This window comes from Centroberyx gerrardi, chromosome 13 (genome assembly GCF_048128805.1).
Source record: "Centroberyx gerrardi isolate f3 chromosome 13, fCenGer3.hap1.cur.20231027, whole genome shotgun sequence".
NCBI classification, from domain to species: Eukaryota; Metazoa; Chordata; class Actinopteri; order Beryciformes; family Berycidae; genus Centroberyx; species Centroberyx gerrardi.
In genome coordinates, this window is record NC_136009.1 from 17,875,321 (window position 1) to 17,896,077 (window position 20,757).

The following is a 20,757-nucleotide window of genomic DNA, read 5'->3' on the forward strand; positions in this document are numbered from 1 at the left end:
TCCCAGAGGCTCCTGTGTGATTGGCAGAGTGCAGGGGAAAAACACAAAGTCTAAGAATTCATGAGTGACAAGTCATGTCCCCCTCCCCCCTCCCCATCACTCATTCACACACAGCACCAAGGTTAAACAAACAGGGCTTTATTTTATTGAGAGGCACCTTCCGGAATCCAAAAGTATGAGTAGTACTAGAGCTACAGTGTGTGTTCAGCACAGACACAAATGCAGTATGGCTGCCGAAGGTTTTGCGGATAGGAGCAATGTCCCATTGTGCTTCTTGTTTATTTTTTCTTTCCTTTTAACTTGCTCTTTCTAAGCTGGAGGGTTCTGCCTTGGTAATTGGCTTGGAATATATCCTGCACATGGTTGTGAGATGCAAAAATGTAGTCTTGAGAAATACTGAATGTGATTCATAATATCAACCCATTTTTTTCTCTTAAAAAGAAAGCAATTTATATTCTAACTTAAATAAGTTAATCACATGTATGTAAACAAGAACAGAAAGCCATGGGACAACTTGAAAGCAGCAAGGCAGTCGTTCTCTCCTGATAAGCAATGCTAGTACTCCTGCAAACAGCCAATGATGAGAAACAATTTTAGGCTTTAAGAAACATATCAAGTTTTGTGTGCCTGCACTGCATTTTAATCAGCCATATTATGCAAATTGAGTGTTTATTCCCTTTCTAGTACTTTCAAAACATTTCCTAAGCAGCCCACTCAGCGCATGTGCCTGTAGTCACAGTATGGCCCATCATCTGTGTGTTTCTCCACAGCTCGCAACGAGCAAGAGGAGCTGGAGGAGAAGAGGGAGATAAAACGAAGGCTAACACGAAAGGTAAGACCAAAATAGCCCCAAAAAGTGCGACATGCTGTGTTCCCCATAGGCGAACGGAACCGCCCGTGCTCACAGTTGTTGTTTAGGGTGTTGGAGGGGGCAAATTGTTGGCCGGGCAAAGCAAACACCAGGACAATGATTCATCGGAGGTGAGAAGTGAAATCTGTGAAGTCAGTGGCAGGCCTAACATCCTGGCTCCCCAGGGGACGCTGGTGTCCTTGTTGCCCTTGGCCCTTCTGAGTGTTTGCTGCCAGATCCCCTCCGCCCCATAGGGAGGTGTTGAGCATGTTCCTATCACTTTCAATTGCATAATAGCACTTTCTGCACACCTGCGGACATGCTGCTAAAAACAAACATCTCACACTTGTGTGAGGGATTTATTCTATTCCCTTCATGCCTTATTATATGGGGTATATACACTACCAGTCAAAAGTTTGGACACACCTTATTGAATGTATTTTGTTTTTCATTATCTTAAAGCTATTTTGATCTAAAGGCCTATGCTTAAATGCTTGAAATTTTTTCTTAGACAAATATAAATAGTGAAGTTGATGCCTAATGTATGAATTTCTTTCCAAAGCCTTTGCCTTTCCATCAAGGCAAAGGGCGGCTACTTTAAAGAATCTAAAATATAAGATAGTTTTGATTTGTTTAACACTTTTTTGGTCACTGCATAATTCAATTTGTGTTATTTCATAGTTTTGATGTCTTTACTATTATTTCTAAAATGTGAAAAATAGTAAAAAATAAAGAAAAATGTGTGTCCAAACCTTTGACTGGTAGTGTATACAGTATATATGCAGTGTAGAAACTTTATAGTCCAACAACTGCTGCTGTATGTTTAAACAGAAAGCTCATTGTCTACCACACTAATTTAATTTATGGGACATTTAGTAAAACATGGACTTGAGTGACTTGAGTGTATGAGGATTCTGAAAATTAGCTGTTAACTGTGTTAGTGGCCAGGAATACTCTTCCCTGTTTCCTGTTCCCCAAATGTTTTGTTCCTCTTGTTCCAGCTGAGCCAGAGGCCCACTGTAGAGGAGCTGAGACAGGCCAAGATCCTCATCCGATTCAGCGACTACGTGGAGGTGTCCGACGCCCAGGACTACGACAGGCGGGCAGATAAACCCTGGACCCGGCTCACAGCAGCTGACAAGGCCAGTATCCCTGGGATTAGACACCCAGTCATATAGTTAGATTGGGATGATCTATTGCACAGATTCCTCCTCGCTTGAGGTAACCTGATTTCAAACCTCTTCATAAAGAATTATGCTCCCCTTTCCCCCATTGTACCTCATTGGAGTCAAGCAGCCCATAATGCAGGAGAATAATGGCTGGGGGATTTGTTCTCCTCTCCTCCTATGGTTGTTCCACCTCAGCTGTTTTGTTCCCCATTGTGAGTAAACACCCTTGAGCGGTCCTGCTGCTCACTGCCCAATGGTTCATGCCTCTGACTTTTAATGAGCTCCTGATTTTGCGAAGCAGAGATCCTGCCTCCATTGCTCCGGTGACGTGCGGCTCTGAGCACGCCAAGTCACACCTGAGGACCACTCATGTGAAAAGCACGGGGATTCAGCATTTGGTTACGCAACAGCTCCCCCTTACATAAGAGGGTAATCGGACATACAGTGCCTCAGGACCCTCTCAGCCTCGGCTTTGCTCCGCTGACATTTTTCTGCTTATGCCATCTAAGGCTAGCAGAGATTTGAGTATTGTTTGTCCTCCGGCCGCAGGAGCCTAGCATCCTACCCAAGACCGGAGACGTCCCCTTGAGTCATGCTGATTAGAAGCTGCATTGACATCACCCGGCTGGGTTGCTGTCACACATGACATCATAACCGGGACTTAAGGTTATTAAAAAGGCCCAACACATCGATTTGCTTCCTGGAACTTTGACTCATCTCCGTAGAGTAAAATCACTTGATGACTTATTGTTGATTAGATGTGCGCTTTCAAAGTCTCTTCAGTCATCTGGAAGGAGAAATTGATTGTGTAACTGGATGAGTAACCATCCTTCAGTAAACACAATAGGTGCCCTTGAGCAAGGCACTTATCCCCCGACTGCTCCAGTGGTGCTGCCTAGTGGCAAACAGTAGCAGTGTGATCTAAGATTTGTGTTTTTCCACCCTGAAATACATTGCTTAATATATGACAATATGTGACAACTAAACATCCTGCTTACATGTATTTTGAGGTTCTAAAATATTTGTTTTCATTTATAATGTTTGGAATAAATCTGTATTTTCCATTGACAAGTAAAACTCTTCAAGAACATATGTGAATATACAATTATCATAGTCAACTAAATTAAGAGCTGTTTATGTGTGCGTGCATATGTTTTTAATCTATGTAAATCCATGGTTGTTCACAGACAATTTCATTACATTGTAGTTAAATGGACAAACTTACTGGCCAACTAGACCAAGAACAGATTGTATATTATTGTTCTCTCAGATGTCTCAGAAGGAAGAAATTGAAGAGCCTTGTGAAGTGCGAAGATAATGGAGTAGAATCATTCATGGCCTCCAGATAGGCGTAAATGATGCATGAAGCATGCTAAAAGGAGGTAGAGTCGGGGCCTCAGAGGCTGCAGTTTGTGTGCTAACCCTTTGCTATATTCTTAATCTCCTGTCTTGTTTGTCCTCTGCAGGCAGCTATACGGAAGGAACTCAACGACTTCAAGAGCAACGAGATGGAAGTGCACGAGTCAAGTCGCCATTTAACCAGGTAATGCTCGCTCGTGCGGATCTGTCAAAGCCATTAGACTGCATGTGGCGATGCACGGCCGAATGTCACGGCATAAGACACAGATTGGGCGGCGTTGTAAATACTTAATATACAGCAAGCTTTATTCACAAAGCTATTGACTGTGCAGTGTTCAGTGAGTTCTTAGCCTGATATTCAGACTGAATGGCATTTCGTTCCATTATTCAGCCTGAGCTCACCTCCTCGTTAGCCGTTTTCTGTGTTATCCGGCCGCTGTGACGTTATTTTCAGTAATTACACTGATGCTGGATATATTTACTAACTTCAACAAGAATGTCGGTCGTTTTTTGACAAAAATGTGTTTGTTAAGGGGGTGATTTCAACAAATATTATTCTGCCTAAACGGCAATGAAAAACCGTTGCACAAACGGTTCAAACTTCCATCCCGCCCCCAAAGGCACTGATTGGCTCGATTGTTTCTCCAAGAGAGAACAAGCCGCTGACTAGAGCAACACCAGACTCTCTGAATCGCTCGACAAAATGGGCTCGAAGAGTGGGCGGGATGCGATTCAGGAGTCTGGAACCAGTCTAGTGAGTTCTAGCTGAGGCGATGGAATGTAAAGATGTACTGACATGCTGCTTCTTCCCGTTTCCCCTTCAAGGTTTCACAGACCGTAGTAGACCACCACTGTCTCGAGCAGTGCCGGACTGGCGCTCTCCTCCACTGAGAACCTTAAGTGCTGGACAGTAAATGGTGCCCGTTTCTACAATAAGGCCATGTCTTCTGAAATGCCTTTTTCAAGACCCACACAACTGAGTCGGTACTACACCCGAGATGCAGACACCCACTACTTCATACACCGTAGTAGCACATAATGACTCCAGTTGACTCACATCGCCCCTCTGTGGAATTGACCAGACTGTCTCGTAAACCCCCTGTGCTGAGCTCTCAGGCAGGCGCTCAGTTCTCTGCAGACCGGAGAATGGGAGAGTTTTGTTTGCAATTGATTGACACTTTCTACGTCTTACTGAGGGCCACGGTAACCGTGTGGCCCTCATCTCGGTTCATCAATAACACCAGTGGACTTGATTCAGATACTGCTCTCAGTGGACATTACTGCTGTTTTTATCCCTCCCTTTATGCCGTCACTCTGGGCCCCTCTACCCCTCGGAGGCAGAGCGAATGTGGACGACTCTGCGGGAGGATGCAGGGTTTGTTCTTTGGAGCTCGCTGTCGGCAGGAGATCCATCTTCACTGCTCATACTGGAGCTTTGGAAATGGCTTAGAAAGACACGTGGGAGGGAGGGGTCCAACATTAGAATCATGTGCAATATTTTCTCTCTGCTTTTCTTAGGCTATAGCACCCTCTGGGGTTCCCTCTGTGTCATTACTATGTAGTCCCGACTACTTCTCTTCCCTGATATGTGCAATTCCCACTGTACCGACAATGTTGACATCTAATTGCTAACTGTGAATTTGAGAGTTTGGGCAACGCCTGCACTCTCTCCAAATGTACATTTTGTTTATACTGAGGTAGGAAAGTAACAACGTTAGAAGAATCATGCTTGACTAAGTTTCATTCATGTCAGAATCTATAAATCTTATGGAAAAAATGCAGCTGGCAGATATATTCTGCATCCAGTATGTGCAACAATTTATTGCTTTTTTTATATTATTTTGTCTGTTTTTGATTGTTTTTGATAGAGGCACTTGGATTTTAAACACTCAAGTTACACGTCTTCAGGGGATGTCGCAGCTCTTTGGAACGGGTGATTTTGAAACAGAAGATCCTAGAACCGAGAGCTGGGCTCACCATGTTGTTGTTCATATATTTTTCTTGTTTTCAGCTGTATGTTTAATGATCTTTACTCAACAGGTGCACTGTATTACACACTATACTTTTGCATTCATACTCTTATTTATTTATGAGCTTTTGAATAAGCAATATTCCTTCTGTTTGTAGAGAAAAGTTAAACTGCAGGTGTTATCCCCTTTTATTTTCTACTCTGCTTGTATTCTACCCCTCACTTCAGGGTTTTTAATTTTCTTTTATACTTTATATTCAGAAGGCTTTAGTCAGTCAGGAGGACTTTTCCTGCATTTTTCTTGATTGGTCCACCTTAAAATCTGCCTCTTCAGCAATTTTTGCTGACACATTTTCAGCCAACATTGGATTAAATTCTCAATTCCATATGATTGAACATAGTAATGCCATCTCAAATCTGAAAGTTGAGTACAGATTTTAGTGGATTCAATGAGTCAGGGTTTTTAAATCTCATCGCTAGAAAGATTTGCACTGGTTAAGAGTTTGGCTTTACAATGGCCACTGTTTTTAATGTCAGGACTCATATGCGTAAAATATTGTTGGAGTTCTGATCTGTGACCAGTTTGCCTCTTAACTTTAATGGTCTTGTTACCTGATCACTAATCCTAAACCAGTATTCCAATGCTCATAAGCTTTATGTATACAGATTATTATTTTTTTTTACTTTATTACTTTTAAAGTTGCAATATGAAATTCTTGTTTGTCATATGAAGAAACGTAGTAGAGGTGAAGGGCTGTTGGCCACCTACTATAATGCATCTGTCTGCAAAGAAAAATGTATGCTCCCTCATTTTCAAGGTCTCCCGCAGTGTAGGATAGATGACCCAATAAAAACTGAGAACATAGAAAATGGTTATGCACTTTATGGTTTATATGAACAAATAGGGGTTTTGATAAGGAGGAGGATTTTTTCTCCAGAAATAGTACACAGATTGTTCTCATTTGCATTGTCCCCATTTTATTTATTGATTTTCTTTTTTTATTATTATTATTCTTTCTCAAAATTTCATTGGGTCACCTAATCACAGAGCCTTTGAAAGATGAGGTTGCATTTTTTGCTAGAACCAGCTTCCGTATGATTCCAGCATCATGCCATTTCTTGGAATTTTCCGTGCATATGTTCAGGACATAGAGATTAATATAAATGCATTTATCCAAATACATGCCGATTCTGTCATTTTCAACACTGAGAAACTATTTGAGCCACTGGGCTGAGCATGAGGTTATCCATTTTGCTGGAATCAAGGAATATGAATTCAGCAATAATCTGTTTACTTTTACATGTTGGTGGAGAGATTGAACAAATTTGAAAGTGTTCTTTTTTTCTCACTTTTGAAATACAGATTACCATGTAAAGGATACGTCATGTCTATTAAATTCCATTTCTGAATGCATTTGCATTGTATGCTTCATCATTTTAAGATAAAAATCATAGGCTTTGGTCTGATGCCCAGGTTCCCAGTCTTGCATATGTTGGCATTTTTAAGAATGCTCACACATTCAAAACCCCTGGATATGCCTACAGCACTTTTTTTCAAACTAAAATGCTCCTGAACAAGTCTTGGTCCTTAATTGCCAATTTCCTGTGTAGCAACATTACAGTCATGCCCATGATTAAGTTTGCCATAGACCTACTCAAATTATGCTGCTTTGTATAGGTTCCAACAAAAGTTCAGCTGCATCTAAGCTACATTGTCGAAATTTATACCAAGTTATTTTAACAATTATTTGCAATCTGGTTTGCTTGAGGAATTGCTCCTGTATTAGACTTGTTATGCCTCTTCCTCTCTTTTTAATCATATCCTCCTGTAAGGCCTGTATTACTCCTGCAATATATATACTTCATGGCCTACGCCATTTGGATTTGGATAATTACAGTTCAGGAGAAACCCATTCAGGCTTAGACTATGAGCTAATTTTGTATCAATATTAGCATCCTTGCACACAGTCATGGGCCTGGAAAGCACAGAGTTGCCCCATCTTAAACGGAAAACGATTGACATCTACTGCAAACAAAATAATACACTGCTTAATGAGTTGGATATAATGGCCTATAAAAATCTAGGCTAGATAAATCATCTTAATGAGGTAGATATAGGATACTAGCCTATAAAAATGTAGGGTAGTATGTGGGTAAGATTTGAATTTAGTTAAACCGCCATTAAATTTCTGCTAAATATTGGCCTAGTAATTGTACCACATATCTCCCCAGTACTGCTGGTAGCATAGTTGTTAATGGAGAAGTGAGGAGGCTCAAATGCAGCAGGCTAACTTGGTGATAAGGGAGGCTGTCCTTCAGCCTGAAGGGTTCAAGCTCCTGTGATGTGTCTGCCCTGCTGTAGTGTCTTTGAGCAAGATGCTGAACCCTACCAGCTCTGTGCTGTTCTCCAGCTGACCTGCACTCTGAGTCCCTGTGGAGGGGAAAGTGGAAAGACAAATTTCTCCTTCAGGAATCAATAAAGTATCACAAAAAATTTAAGCTAAGAAATGTATTTTCCCATCCAAAGTATAGTCACTCTTTATTATACCAAAATACATGGGATCTGAAAGCACTTTTAATGTTGGTTTTAAAAATATATATATATATTCCCCAAAAGAGCACTTTCCTTTATGGAGGGCCAGTGAAGCATAAGTTGGACTTAATGGCTCCAATGATTTCCTATAGCCTACATACCACTGATTAAAAATGTGATACTTTGATGCACTTAGGCCACATCCTGGTTCACAAGTTAAGGCTGCATATTGACTTAAAGGTTCGAAAAATATTATATGATCAAGTTAAACTATTTGATTGTTTAGTAAATTAGAAACCCTGAGCTCAAGTGTAGACTGGCAACACTGTTGTACTCAGCACCTGCCTAGTATTTATGTCAGTGGTACCAAAAGTGCGGTCTGGGGACCATCAGGGGTCCTTGAAGGGGTTCCAGTGGGTATCCAGCAGTTTCATTATTTTAATCCCTGGACGTTAGCACAATAAGAGAATGATGACTTTGGTTATGTTTCACTCCCCCCAGCCAGTACCTCCACACCTAGACAGGTAGGCCTACATGACTCTGTACCAAGTCATATCCAACAACAAAAATTGGATGGGTTTCCTTTCAACGCAGTCTTATGTAATGAAAATCCATGGTCCATCTAAAGCTTACTTGTGGCTTCTTCACAAGGGAAAGTTTGGGTCAACCGTTGTGGCTTATACAACTCCACTAGATGGCGAAAAATACAATAGAATAAGAGCAGACTGTGCCGGTCGGCATGGCCTTGTGAAATGGCGTCCTGATGAGATGGTGCTGAAGTTATTTGCCTCGTCACCACTAGTCTAAAATAATTACAGCGTATAGCCCGACATTTCCAAGCAGTTGAATTGGAAACTATAGGCCTACAATTGAAATGAATTTAAGAAAAAAATCGAGTTGTAGATTTCAAATGCCTAATCCATATGGGTCACGAATGAAGGAATGAAAGGTTGAAAGGTTTGTCTTCAGTGCCCATATTCAACAGTTAACTATGAGTGTTTCCCATGATAAATTGTGTTGGCCAATCATTATTCAGCACTAAACACCTGGCAAAGTATTGCAATTAGGTAATTTTCTTGTTGCGTTGCCCAGACGCACACTGGGCAACGCAAAGGCCAATACACGCACACTTTATGGACGCACACAGGTAGCTGAGGTATGTGACTACAGCACATTGATAAGGGGATGTGCCTATGTGGCTGCCTCTGGGTTTACGCCTCTCATTGTACAGCGCCTCTGTCTACTGGAGCGGAGTCAACTCTGACTGGGAAATGTATTTTTGAACATCAGGTTGTTCCACAGCCGCGACTGCAGCATGCGCGTTCACGCAATACACCTCCCACAATGCAATGCGTTGTTGTTAGCGACCCCATCTTGTGTCCTCCTCATGAATATATAGCAGTCAGTATTTGCGTAAGAGGTCGGCCGACGTTCATTTCATATTCTAGCATAGTATTTTGGTCCAAATGAGACGCACAGTCACGTCTCCGCCCTGATCTGTCCCTACGCGTCCTGCCTCTTCCCAGAGAATTTAATCGGGAAAATGTTTTTTTTGGAGCGGCGGAGGAGACTCCGACAGGGGAACGAAGGCAAGAAGTGAATGACTACTGGTGGGATAAGTAAGCAACACCGCCCAGTTGGCGGACATTTACAACGTTGGGACCACATTCGGGCTTTTAAATGTAGCGGTTGGATGTGTAGCCAAGTGCGCACCGTTATCTATTTAGTGTAGGCTACTTTTCATTCGCAGAGATGGAAAGTGTGCAGGCTGTCACTGAGGATGGCGCGTCGGATGGAGGCGCGACCAAGTTAATAAAGAAGCCCAGCGGACTGTCTGTCGCCCGGGGGACTCCAGCGGATGATGGCGGTGGACATTTGGTAACCTCCCGCGTAGATGCAAGGAACGGGAATAGCCTTCCTCATGCTGCCTCTACGGTGGGATCTAGTGCGTCAAATAAAAGTATCGCGTCTAATGGCCGGGGCTTATCTAGCAACTCCAACTCTCTCCTGTTGAGACGGAGGCGCTTGAAGAGGAACCTCTCCGCCGCAGCTGCAGCCACCGCCACCTCAGCTGTCACCGCCGCCTGCAGCGCCAAGATGAACTCGGCCCTCTCCTCTGCGTCTTTACATACCCGGAGTCTGGACAGGAAGACACTGTTGAAACACCGACAGAACATGCAGCTGCAGCCCTCTGATCGAGAGTGGGTGCGTGCTGATCTCCACAGGGGCTCCATACATGTCCACGATAGACTGACGCCCTCATATCCCAGGCCGGTTCTTTGCACGATGGACACCACGGCCGGCGAGATGGCGCTCCGTCTGAGTAAACTCTGCAGTAAGTCGGGCTCCGTTCTGCGTATATTTTGTAAAGATAGCCCCATTACTGACCAAAATGGCAACTGCAATGTGAAGTATGAATTCAGTGATAATCAATGCAAGGTGAATGAAGACGGAAGTATAAAATGCAACCATTTGACTTCCTTGGAATCCACAGAATTAAGGGGCGGCCTGTCGGGCCAGCCAAGTGACAGATTGAGACTGCTGCTCATGGAGAATGCTGATGAAAGGCAAAAGCAACAGGACATTGATGCAAAACTTTTTACCCCAGACTCAGAGTCACAAGATAACATAACCTGTTCATTGTCAGATTTAAATTCTAATTCTAATCTGGATACTCCCAATGATGATGATTCGGAGCAGAGGAACGGCGTAGACAGCTATGGATTAAATTCTGGTTCAGATGTGGAGAGCAGTGCGTTTGACGACCTCAGCTCCGGGGCCCGGCTCAGCGAGCACAGGGACTCCCTGAGTGATGACATGATCCTGGGCACAGAGGCGTCCATCCTCAGCCCCACATTTGACAGTGCCACAGAGGGCCACGACACTTATGGCAGTTCCTCGGACGAATTGGAGCTCGATTGTCCTACGTCAAGCACAAGCATTGACCCTATCCCCCAGCATCACTCCAATGGCATCAGTGCTGTCACTGCCAACTACAAGCACTGCAACGCAGGACATTTAAACGACATAACAAACAATATGGGGCCGGATAACAGACTCAAACCTCACAGTCTGGGCAGCCTGCCACCCAGCAGTAGTGCAAGCTCATTGTCAAGAGCCTGTTCTACAGGTAATACACCTGACATCCAAGATCCCGACAGTTGCCAAGATGCTGTAAAATCGGGGTCGACAGCCGACCAGAACGGAGATGCATGTGATTTCAGCCCCACACTCTATGTTCAATTGCATGGCGAAGCTGTCAGGAGGCTCGGGCCAGATGAGAGGCCTCTCCAGATCCAGAGTGACTTTCTCTTTAAGCTTGGATTTAAGGACCCATGGCGAGTTCAAGAGGAAGGGATGAACACAGAAATTGGCTCCCTGTTACGTTTCTATGCAGGTAAAATATTCACTTGTTGAAATGATGCATTCTGATGTTATGACATGGTATCATGGTCCAGGCCTCTGCTTGTTCTAGGACATTAAGGCCCTTTTTGCAAACTACGTAACTTATTTTGGACTGCAAGCTTCCACAATTTGTAGCATTTGTAACAGGTAGTCTACCTGTATCAGAGAATGAGGCAGGTGCATTCATGCAGGTGCACGTTAAGCTATTGTACTAACAGAGCAGTTCAACACATACTTTATTTTTTTGTTTATACAGCAGGTCCTGTAGTTTTACAGGAGAGTAAGTCCTGTTTCTTAATTTGACGCTTTGGCTGCACAAAGGCAACAGCATGAAGTCAAAGTGTAATGTAAGTGTAATTTCTCCTAAGGATTAAAAAGAACAGGACACATATTCCTGTTCTTATGTCCGCGTTGGTTGTGAATGTTGTCAGGTGAGATGAGTGCAGCAGCACTGACATAAAGCGTGATCATCAAGATCATTGCTGGTAGACACAGTAGGCACTGAGAACGCAAGTTGAAAAGAGTAGTAGCCTAAGCCTGCTTCACAGTTGTGGTTTACCATGTTCAGGTTTAACTATGTGTCCTGGCATGAATGGGCTAGAGTGAGGTTGTGGGCTAAAGGCCATTGGTTTGCCTGATCTACCTTGCCTCGGGGACATCCTTTAGATTTTCAGCACTGTTTTTTCCCTCTCCCGGCCTTGACTATCTTTGTTGGACCGTAGCAGCACGCTCTGCTCCCATGGACACGCATGACATCGTCACAAAGCCATCGCCACAACTTATGGTGCTCAGACATGGGGCCTGTTCCGGCTTTTGCCCCATTATCATCCTAATGAAAAGGCTGAATGCCTGTGTGGGTGGATGGAGAGGAGGGGTGGGAGAGGGATGGCTGGGGGGACCATAAACCCCAGCTCTGTGGACTCAGTGAATTCTGGTCATTGAGATGCTGCGCAGAGCCTGTCCTCTTGGCATCCAGCACGGCTACTGTCACACTAACTAACTGCCTGCCAAGCTGGGTTAGTGTGCCCCTCCAAAGCTCAGGAAGCCCTTTTATTCACCACACCACTGCCTCCACTGCTGCTATTGCTGTCGCTGCTGAGGGAAGTGAGATGGGAAGGGGGGGGGCTGATTGGTAAAACTGTGTGTCTCTGTGTCTGTAGGACACACTCCTGCCAGACAAAGGTCTTTCAATGTGAAGGTGAATATTACATTTTTGGCACACCTGATGTACACAGAGAGAGAGAGGCTGTAACGTTCCCCAACTTCCTGTCCTGAGAGGCTGTTGAACCAGAGGTCACTCAATACAAAGCTGAAAATGGCTACATGTGGTCCCATTCACCTTCACAGTCACATGCGCTCCATGACCTATTGTGCCGTTGAAAGACTGGCTGGCTTGAGGGGCTACTAGAATGAGTTCATTTAGATAGCTTCATATGACAGGCTGAGTGAGCATGTACACTTGGCTCATGTGGATGGGTGTGCGTCTATGGAAAAGCGAATGCGTGCTCCACGAGCCTGTGTCCCACGTGAGCTTGTGCAGTCAGCTGAGCTCAGCCAGCAGCAGCGGCGGCAGCAGCAGCAGCCGCTAAAGGCGGGCAACAGAAGCCCTGATGCTCCTCTGAGGCCAACACCTCCACATCCCATGTGAGACAGCTTAACTGTGGTCACCTGAGCTCTCTCCAGGCCCCTCCGCCACCACCCCTCAACACCCAGGCCACAGCCGCACATAACGTCTAATTCTCTTTTACCCACATAAAGAAGGGCATCGAAGAGTACTCTCATACACACACGCAGACACAAACATTGTAAAGTAGAAGCAGTGCTGATGCCCTTGTGTCCTACCCCGCCCCCTCTTCCGCCTCCCCCTTATGCGATGGAAGCATGTGCGGAATGTACGCTGGCTCCTCTAGAATGTCAGGCACGTCTGCTGGGGAGGAAGTGGAGGGAGGGGGTTGTGGGGTTGTCGGACGGGGGGACACCATGCTGACACATGTTGCGCTGACTTTGAATGGTTGTCCCGCCCAGATAGTGGAGATAGGGGACGGGCCAGCCTCAGCTGACTGGCTGGCTGACTCTCAGGCGCAGCTGCCACTACTGTAGACCTCTGTCACACTAAAGGCCTTTGTATGCTTGTGCATGCAGCGCGGTCTCTGTTACAGGAAGTCCAATATCTAATCTCTTATTTATGGCTCAATAGTTCAATAGGCCTGTTGTGCAATTTTTTGGGCTAGATATAATGTTAAATAAGTATGCTACTGGTAAACTGTATCTTTAATAACCCTCAGCACTTTACATGATTAGGGGAAGCAGGAGAATGATGGGGAAGAGGCTGTTAAGTTGCAGAATTACCATGATGCACCTTGCCAAATCCTATGGACAATGCAGAGGCCAGTTTGACTAGTTTGAAGGGGTCAGGTCATGCTTGGAGTGCACACACTCCGCAGTGGCCAGATGAGAGAACTCACTCTGCCCCAGTAGACGCACAAACACACACACATACACATGTACAGCAGGCCGCCTAGATCAAAGGGCCGCTGTCCTCTTTGGCAGGCTGACGAGTGATCCTTTCAGAGCTGCCCACACAGGAGCCTCTTATAATGCCTAGCCAGCAATAAACCTTGGTTCTTGCCACAGACTCTATTAGAGTTTGAGTACAAGGAAGAAGAGTAACAAACATACACAATATCTAATCATGTGCGCATTCTCCAGCTTAAAAGCCCCAAATGCCATAGCTCTAAATGAGATATAATTCAGCAGTGCCTCAAGAGGCTCGGTTCTAACAGGTTTGCATGACTTTACTGAGTCATAGCAATGACTCACTTGCCCATTCAGGAGAAAGCACTGCTCATTGGCCAGTGTCTCTCTGTGGCCACAGTGACAGGGCTTCTGCTGTGAGCCCAGAGCCTTCCCTAGGAGACAGGAGAGCCTCAGCACGACTAATGCAGCTGCCCCCTGCGTGGATGGCACTGTTCCCTTGCCCAGAGGTTGTGTGTGTGTGTGTGTGTGTGTGTGTGACAGAGAGAGAGAGAGACAGTACAGACTTGCAAGAAAAGGAAATGGCATACTGAACCCTAACACGCACTGGCACAGGGCTTCCCTAGAGGCGGAGGACCCAGAGTTCTTTACCAAACCAAAGCTCCACACTAAATTATTTAGATTCATTAGGCTACTCAGCTTTGCAAACACTCTCATCCAGGCCAGGATGCACTTCAGCATAACCGCCGCTTTTTGTGATGTCTTTACTCACACTTTGTTGAGATGTTTATTTTTTAAAAGCAATTTCTTGTAAAACTAAATTGGTGTTTAGATTCGGACTGCTTTATGACTGAAATTAATGACCACTGGCATATACTGGCCCGAAAACCACCTAGGTACTAATTCTTTTCAGCTCCACTCAGGTTTATAGATGAAGCCTCTGTGAAACAAAGTCAGGGTCGATAACAGTTTCAGCATGTTGCACCCAATTTCCAGGTAATTCACGTGTTGTTTTCAGCATGTGCTACCAGCGAGGTTCACTTGGCAGGAAGAATCATTCATGCAGAACTGATGAATGAAAAGTTTCAACTAATGGTGCTGTTTTTACACAACAAATGTGTAACATATGCCTGCTTTGGAATTGTTATAGGGCTGCATGATTATGGCAAAAATGATAATCCTGATTTTTTTGCGAAATATTGTGATCACTATTATTAATCATGATTATTTGTCTCGAGTTCAGGAAACAAAATTATTTTATTGCACTTTTGCACCAAAACATATATTTTCACTTTTTTCAGTGCAGTATTTCTCAGAGTAGCAGCAGCTAAGACATCTTGTTTTCACTCTCACTGTCTTACTCTTATTGTAATCCTTATTTACAGAATTCAAATAATGAATTACTGCTTTATTACTTTGGGACACAGCTAGAACCCTAAGGCAAGCTTTGCACAGAATCTGTACTTGTTTTGTCGTCATCTGGTTTAGAACCGAAGCATCTCCGGATGACGGGTGAATGATGAATGATCCACCTTTTAGGAACTAAAACGTTTTCATGTGCAGACTCGGGAGAAGGATTTTCCTCTCTGATTCATTCTTTTCCACTTTGCTCGTCGCTACCCTTTTCCAAAGATAGTCTATGTAAGATTTCCCTCTTTCTTTCCCACGACCAGAGCTGCCTGCTTCTCCATCTTAACTTTCATTCTGCTGACGTGAGTGCACATTGCGCATTCAAAGGTTGTGATTGGTCACGTGTAATGGAAGAGCTTGATATACCACACCAGGACTTTCAGGAGAATTGAAAATATAACAAACTCAATATCGCTGAATTACTTGATTATTAATCATGGAAACATAAAATAGCAATGTACGATTATGTACAATTAATTGTTACCATATTTCTCAAATGAAAGGTTATGATTAAAGCAAGTAAAATTATAAAGTAGGGAAAAACCACAACAAAGACAGTGGATCAGGAGTAATGGAAGAACCCTAAATCCCACTGATATTTACATGACCATCTATATTCCATGTAGACACATTCATGTCAACAGATTGAAAATGTTTGAAGATAATACCAGTTCGATTGATCTGAAAGCTTGGAGGAATCAGATTTCAGGACCGTGTCTTTCCACTCTTACCTCAGGCATTCTCTGAGGAGGCAGTGGCTGGTGGCGTGATGACTTAAAGGACTCTGCAGGGTTTAAAGGCTTAATGAAGCTCCCAGCTTTCTGAAGCAGGCTCTGTGGCAGCCATTAAGCAGAGAACCGCTCGCTCTGTCTTGCCACATCGCTGTCATACACTCAGCACACCAGATTGGTCCCACACTCACACTCGCATCTTCACGAAAACATTTCCGAAGGCAAAAGGAGAACAGTTTGCCTATTTTTGCCACTTTTTTTTTTGCATGGTCACTCATTGGTTGTCTTAGTAACAATATGAGGAGCCCTCCCAGGGGCGTAGTTAGCGGGCCTTTTGTCAATTCAAATTAGGATATTTTACTGACTGAGGTGTCAGTGTTACTTTAATCTGTTTAGTTTATCAAGATCGCTGCATCTTAATGAATGTAAAACACTCCTGGGAGAAGTTTGCAGCAGTGAGGCACTAGGCTGCATCATCCCTCCTCACATCCATGTCATCACCTGACAGCTGATGGTCTTCCTAAATGGCCCATTGCTGCTGAGTCATTATGTAATTGTGTAATCAGATTTCACACGTTCCAGAGCTCAAATCTAATATGCATGTGCCTGCGCGTACTATGCGTAAATAAAAAAGCGATAAAAGCGAGCAAGGGGGCTATTAAACAATGGATTTAGTATGTTCTTTATGTCTCTTCACATGCGAGCCACACGTGTAGCGGCGGTCTTTGCTGGAATGCGGCCATACAGTCTCAGTCCTGAGCTAGATGCATGCATCTCTGAGGATGCGCACGTGTGTGTCCAGTAAGGGAGACGTTGAGAGGATGGCGGTGTCAGCTCCAAGCAGTTACAGCCAGGGGAACTGCTTTCTGTCCAATATAGATTGCCTTCTTGGCTGACATCCTCCCTCCCTCCTCTTCTCTCTCGCCGAATCTTCCTCCCTCTCTCAATTTCTCCCATGATCGGTCCCCCTCCCTCTCCTCTCGCTATCTTTCCTCTCATCTCCTCCTCCCTCACACCATCTGACAGTTTCCATTTATCTTTCCATATCTCTTTATCTCTCCCTAGCTTTCTGCTTTTTTCTTCATCCCCGTCCAAGGATTACTGGTCACCCTTATCATTGTCTTTATTTAAAAAAAAACAAAAAAAAACACAAACAGCTCATTGCTTTTTTTCCCTGTACAGTTACCTATTTCTACAGGTCCAACTCCTCTCTCTCACTGTCTTGTCTGTCAGTTTGTGAGCCTTTCTGAAAAAGAAGAGGGAGAGTGTGCATCCTTTGGTGTGCAGTTGTGTTTGTTTGTGCCCCTTGCGGAAGATAGTGGGGAAAGAGACAGAAGGGCATGCAATTGAAGTCAACATTGCTTTGTGGTAAGCAACTGAATCTAGGCTAAAGAATGTCATGCTGATATGTCACTCCTGTCTTGCTGCCGGCTCGTTTTGAGATGGGGAATTGGGGAAGGGGGTGGGGGAGGGCAGGAGCTTTTCTGCCCTATGGGGACGGCCTGCCTTCTCAGCTGTCTGTCAAACTGCCCTTGCCGAATGCTCCCGAGAAGCCTCGGAGGGCTGGAGCGGGCGGTGCTTGTGTGAGCACTGGCAGTGAAAGGGTCTTCCTTCACAGGGGCCAAGGAGTAGGCTGACTGTCCCTGAGCTGAGCCCCAGCCCCTGCCTTCACCACATGCAGGAGGGGGGATTAGAAGTAGGCCAGCAGGGGTTCACTCTCCCCAGCTTTGATCACCAGCAGCACAGCCTAATACCCGACAACATCTGCAACTCTCAGCATTAAAGCGGCCCCAAACTCTGATTAGGGAACATGCTGCCTGCTTGCCTGCTGGAGTACTACAGGACAGAACTGTGTCAATTCCCAGATGCAAGGTCCTTAAATGCCATCGCTCCACTGGCGCTTGAACTGATTCGTTCTACCAAGCCTGCGTCCCCGGAGAGGTCATTTCGGATTGTGTTTAGGATTTCAGTTCCTAAACACACACGTTTTGGAATTGCGGACGGGTAGGATCAGCTCGATGTTCTTTGTGGGGCAGTTGTCTATTTGGAGATTTTGTTTTTACAGAGGCGTCTTCCTGCCGGGTGGAAATACAGGACTAAATAGATAAGTGTTTTGCTTGATAACCACTCGCAAAGTTCATTGTATGAATGGAATTCAAAACATTACCAAACTGTTAGCAGAATCTGGACAAAGCTAGATAAGGTGTGTTTGGGTGGAGCTGAGCTTGTTTCTATGGACTGTGCTCTAATAGAAAGGGGCAGAGTTGTTGATATCAAATGACCTAGTTTAAAGTTCAGCTCCTTCAAAAAATGCAGTAGTACAAAGCTGCTAGTTCCTCATTGGCCAATGTATCTTTTTACAGAGAGGCTTCACACACAAATGGAAGGACACAGTCACAAGCTTCTGTCAACAGTTTGGTTGCATACCAATAGTTAATCCACAGGTTCACTGTGGCTGTTAGTGGATCCACGGTACATCATTCTCATAAATGTAACAATTACAAATCATTAGTGCATTGTCAGTGTTACAAGGTGTTACAGTGATACAGTGTTTACAAGGGCTACATCTGCCAAGCAAAAAGCCCAGTTTTAGGCCCAGATACAGCAGCACAGTTGCCCCAGGACAGAGAACCCAGGATCCAGCAGCCACCCCCCCCCCCCCCCCATGTGTAGCCTCAGTCTCAATCATTAACACGGTAGTTTGCGTGTTTCTTGTTTCCTTTAAGCTGCATGTGCACTTTGATAATTACCCAGGCCCTGGGAAAAGAGGAGCTGTCACCTGCCACACCAGGAAGCTCGCTCGCTCTCTCTCTCTGTCTCTCTCCCTCTTGCCCTCTCTCCCCCCTTCCCATTTTATTTCTCTGTTCTCTTCCGCTCTCTTATTCTCTGCCTGCCAATCTTCCTCTTTGTCTCCACTTGTTGTCTCTATTGTGGTGTCTCTCATTAATACAGTTGTTCTATTATCTCTCACTCTACTACCACTCAATTCTTCCCGAGCTCTCGCTGCATCCCAGTCCCTCTGGTTAAAGACTTCCCCTCTTTAGTTCTTTCTCTCACTATCCCTCTCTCTGTTCTCTTACCCCCCCCACCCCACCCCCCCACCCCCCTCTCTCAGTGCCACTGTGTTCACATGGCCCCTGCATGTGACATGAAGCTGAGCCAAAACACCCCGGATGCCCGCTTCAGCCCTCCACTGTTCCAGACCTCGTTAAATTTTAAACAAAACAAAAGAAAGGAAAGGGCGAAAAGAGAAGAAAGAAAAAGCGAGCACGTGGGGCCAGGGGAATGTGCAACAACATCAGAATCTCATTCATTCACTCCTTCAGTCCATGTGCATCATCAAGAGAGCACAGCCCTTTAATTCTCGCTCTGCCCCTCCTCTCTCTTCTTGTGTGAAAGCCTTCCTCTCTCTTCCTCTCACTCTCTCTCTCCTTTCTCTCTGCTCTGAACTGGACTGATTGTAGCTTTAACCACAGATCTGGGGTCTGATTACTCTCTGGCCCGTCTAAATGTTGTCCTTTTGTGGGTTTAAAGAACAACTGACTCCATAGCTGTTGTCTTCACGGGCAACTTCCTTCTCAACTGCCCAAAGGCAACCGCTGCCCACTAACAGCAGATCTTAAATTAGATTACCCTACCATGCCATATTCTTATCCTTCACGGGATAGGAGAGTCATTGAACTTGAAACAATGAAAATTACTATTTACCTTTTTCTTATTGCTTGTACTCTTCCTTTCCACGCCAGCTCTGCAACACCATCTCCTTAGTGCTCTCCACTCTTTACTTGTCTCTGTCAGATGAATGCTACACATCAGTATGGCACTGTTTAATATAAAGTACCTCACAACATGGAACAACTTGATGACTGCAGCATCCCCCGGCTCATTGCCTGATTTCGCTAAGCCATAGTAGTCCTTCATAGCTTCTGATAATGAATGTCATTAGAGGTTAAATACAAACAACAACAAAGATACCTCTCTGTGTGTCTGTGGCTTAAGCCAGGGCAACTGGGAACTGAAACCGGCTTGACTGCCTTTCACTTTGGATCAGCCGCTAATATTTTTACAATTAATGGTGCCAATTATTTAATTCTCATAAAACACAGATAATATAAACACAGAGATTCCTAGCATCACGTATAATGCATTAGACTGAATGGGAAAACATTGGAATTAGTCGGGCCAACTTTACTGTCAAAGTGAAAGCAACAGCATGTGTTGCTGTTTGATAAGCTTCTTGTTTAGAAGAGTAACTTTTCTTTGCTTTTCCACTGGGTTAACTGATATTAAAATTCGCTGTTGCACTTCCAAGGCAAGTCCGGTACTTTCCCGCACCGAACTGACCCACTTGCCAAAATACCACCACATATTGGTGGTAAAATGCTCACATGTTCTGACAGAAGTATCTCAACTTGGAACTAGGGGTAAGACTTGATTTCAGATAGCCTAAATAGTTTTACATGTCCCTGTTTATGAGCGACGCAAGTTCAGACAGGAACGTCAAGCAGGCTGCAGTCTTTGGTCCGCCCAGCAGAATATCCATGACACCAATCACACACACTCTCCACGATAGGGTGGACTATTATACTACTCTGGTACTCACCCAGTCTGTTGCTCACTCTGCGCAATCCATTGCTGAGACCTGCTGCTCTGCAATCTATTCTAGTACTGCATCTATGAAAATGTTGCTGCCGCCTACTTAGATCTGCTTGTATGCACTGGGGGATCTATGTACTCCCTGATTGGTAGCTCATGCTCAGTGCGCAGGCAGTACATAAAAACAAATCTGTTCACTGCCAAAACCAAAAACTGCCATGTCATCTTCTCAAAATAAATTGCTTAATTGCAATATGTGT

At 44.6% G+C, this 20,757-nt stretch overlaps 2 protein-coding genes across 2 annotated transcripts in view; both read left to right on the plus strand.

The window, feature by feature from the left end:
• Positions 1-6,750, plus strand: part of LOC139925585 (phosphatase and actin regulator 1-like) — a 50,562-nt gene extending 43,812 nt beyond the window's left edge. The window contains exons 9-12 of the mRNA XM_071917023.2: positions 771-832; positions 1,852-1,996; positions 3,490-3,562; positions 4,204-6,750. Coding sequence (XP_071773124.1) covers positions 771-832; positions 1,852-1,996; positions 3,490-3,562; positions 4,204-4,219 — 296 coding nt within the window. The 3' untranslated portion in view covers positions 4,220-6,750. The remainder of the gene's footprint in view (positions 1-770; positions 833-1,851; positions 1,997-3,489; positions 3,563-4,203) is intronic.
• A 2,672-nt stretch (positions 6,751-9,422) lies between these two features.
• The window catches only part of phlpp1 (PH domain and leucine rich repeat protein phosphatase 1), a 42,913-nt gene continuing 31,578 nt past the window's right edge, over positions 9,423-20,757 (plus strand). The window contains exon 1 of the mRNA XM_071917010.2: positions 9,423-11,277. Coding sequence (XP_071773111.1) covers positions 9,633-11,277 — 1,645 coding nt within the window. The 5' untranslated portion in view covers positions 9,423-9,632. The remainder of the gene's footprint in view (positions 11,278-20,757) is intronic.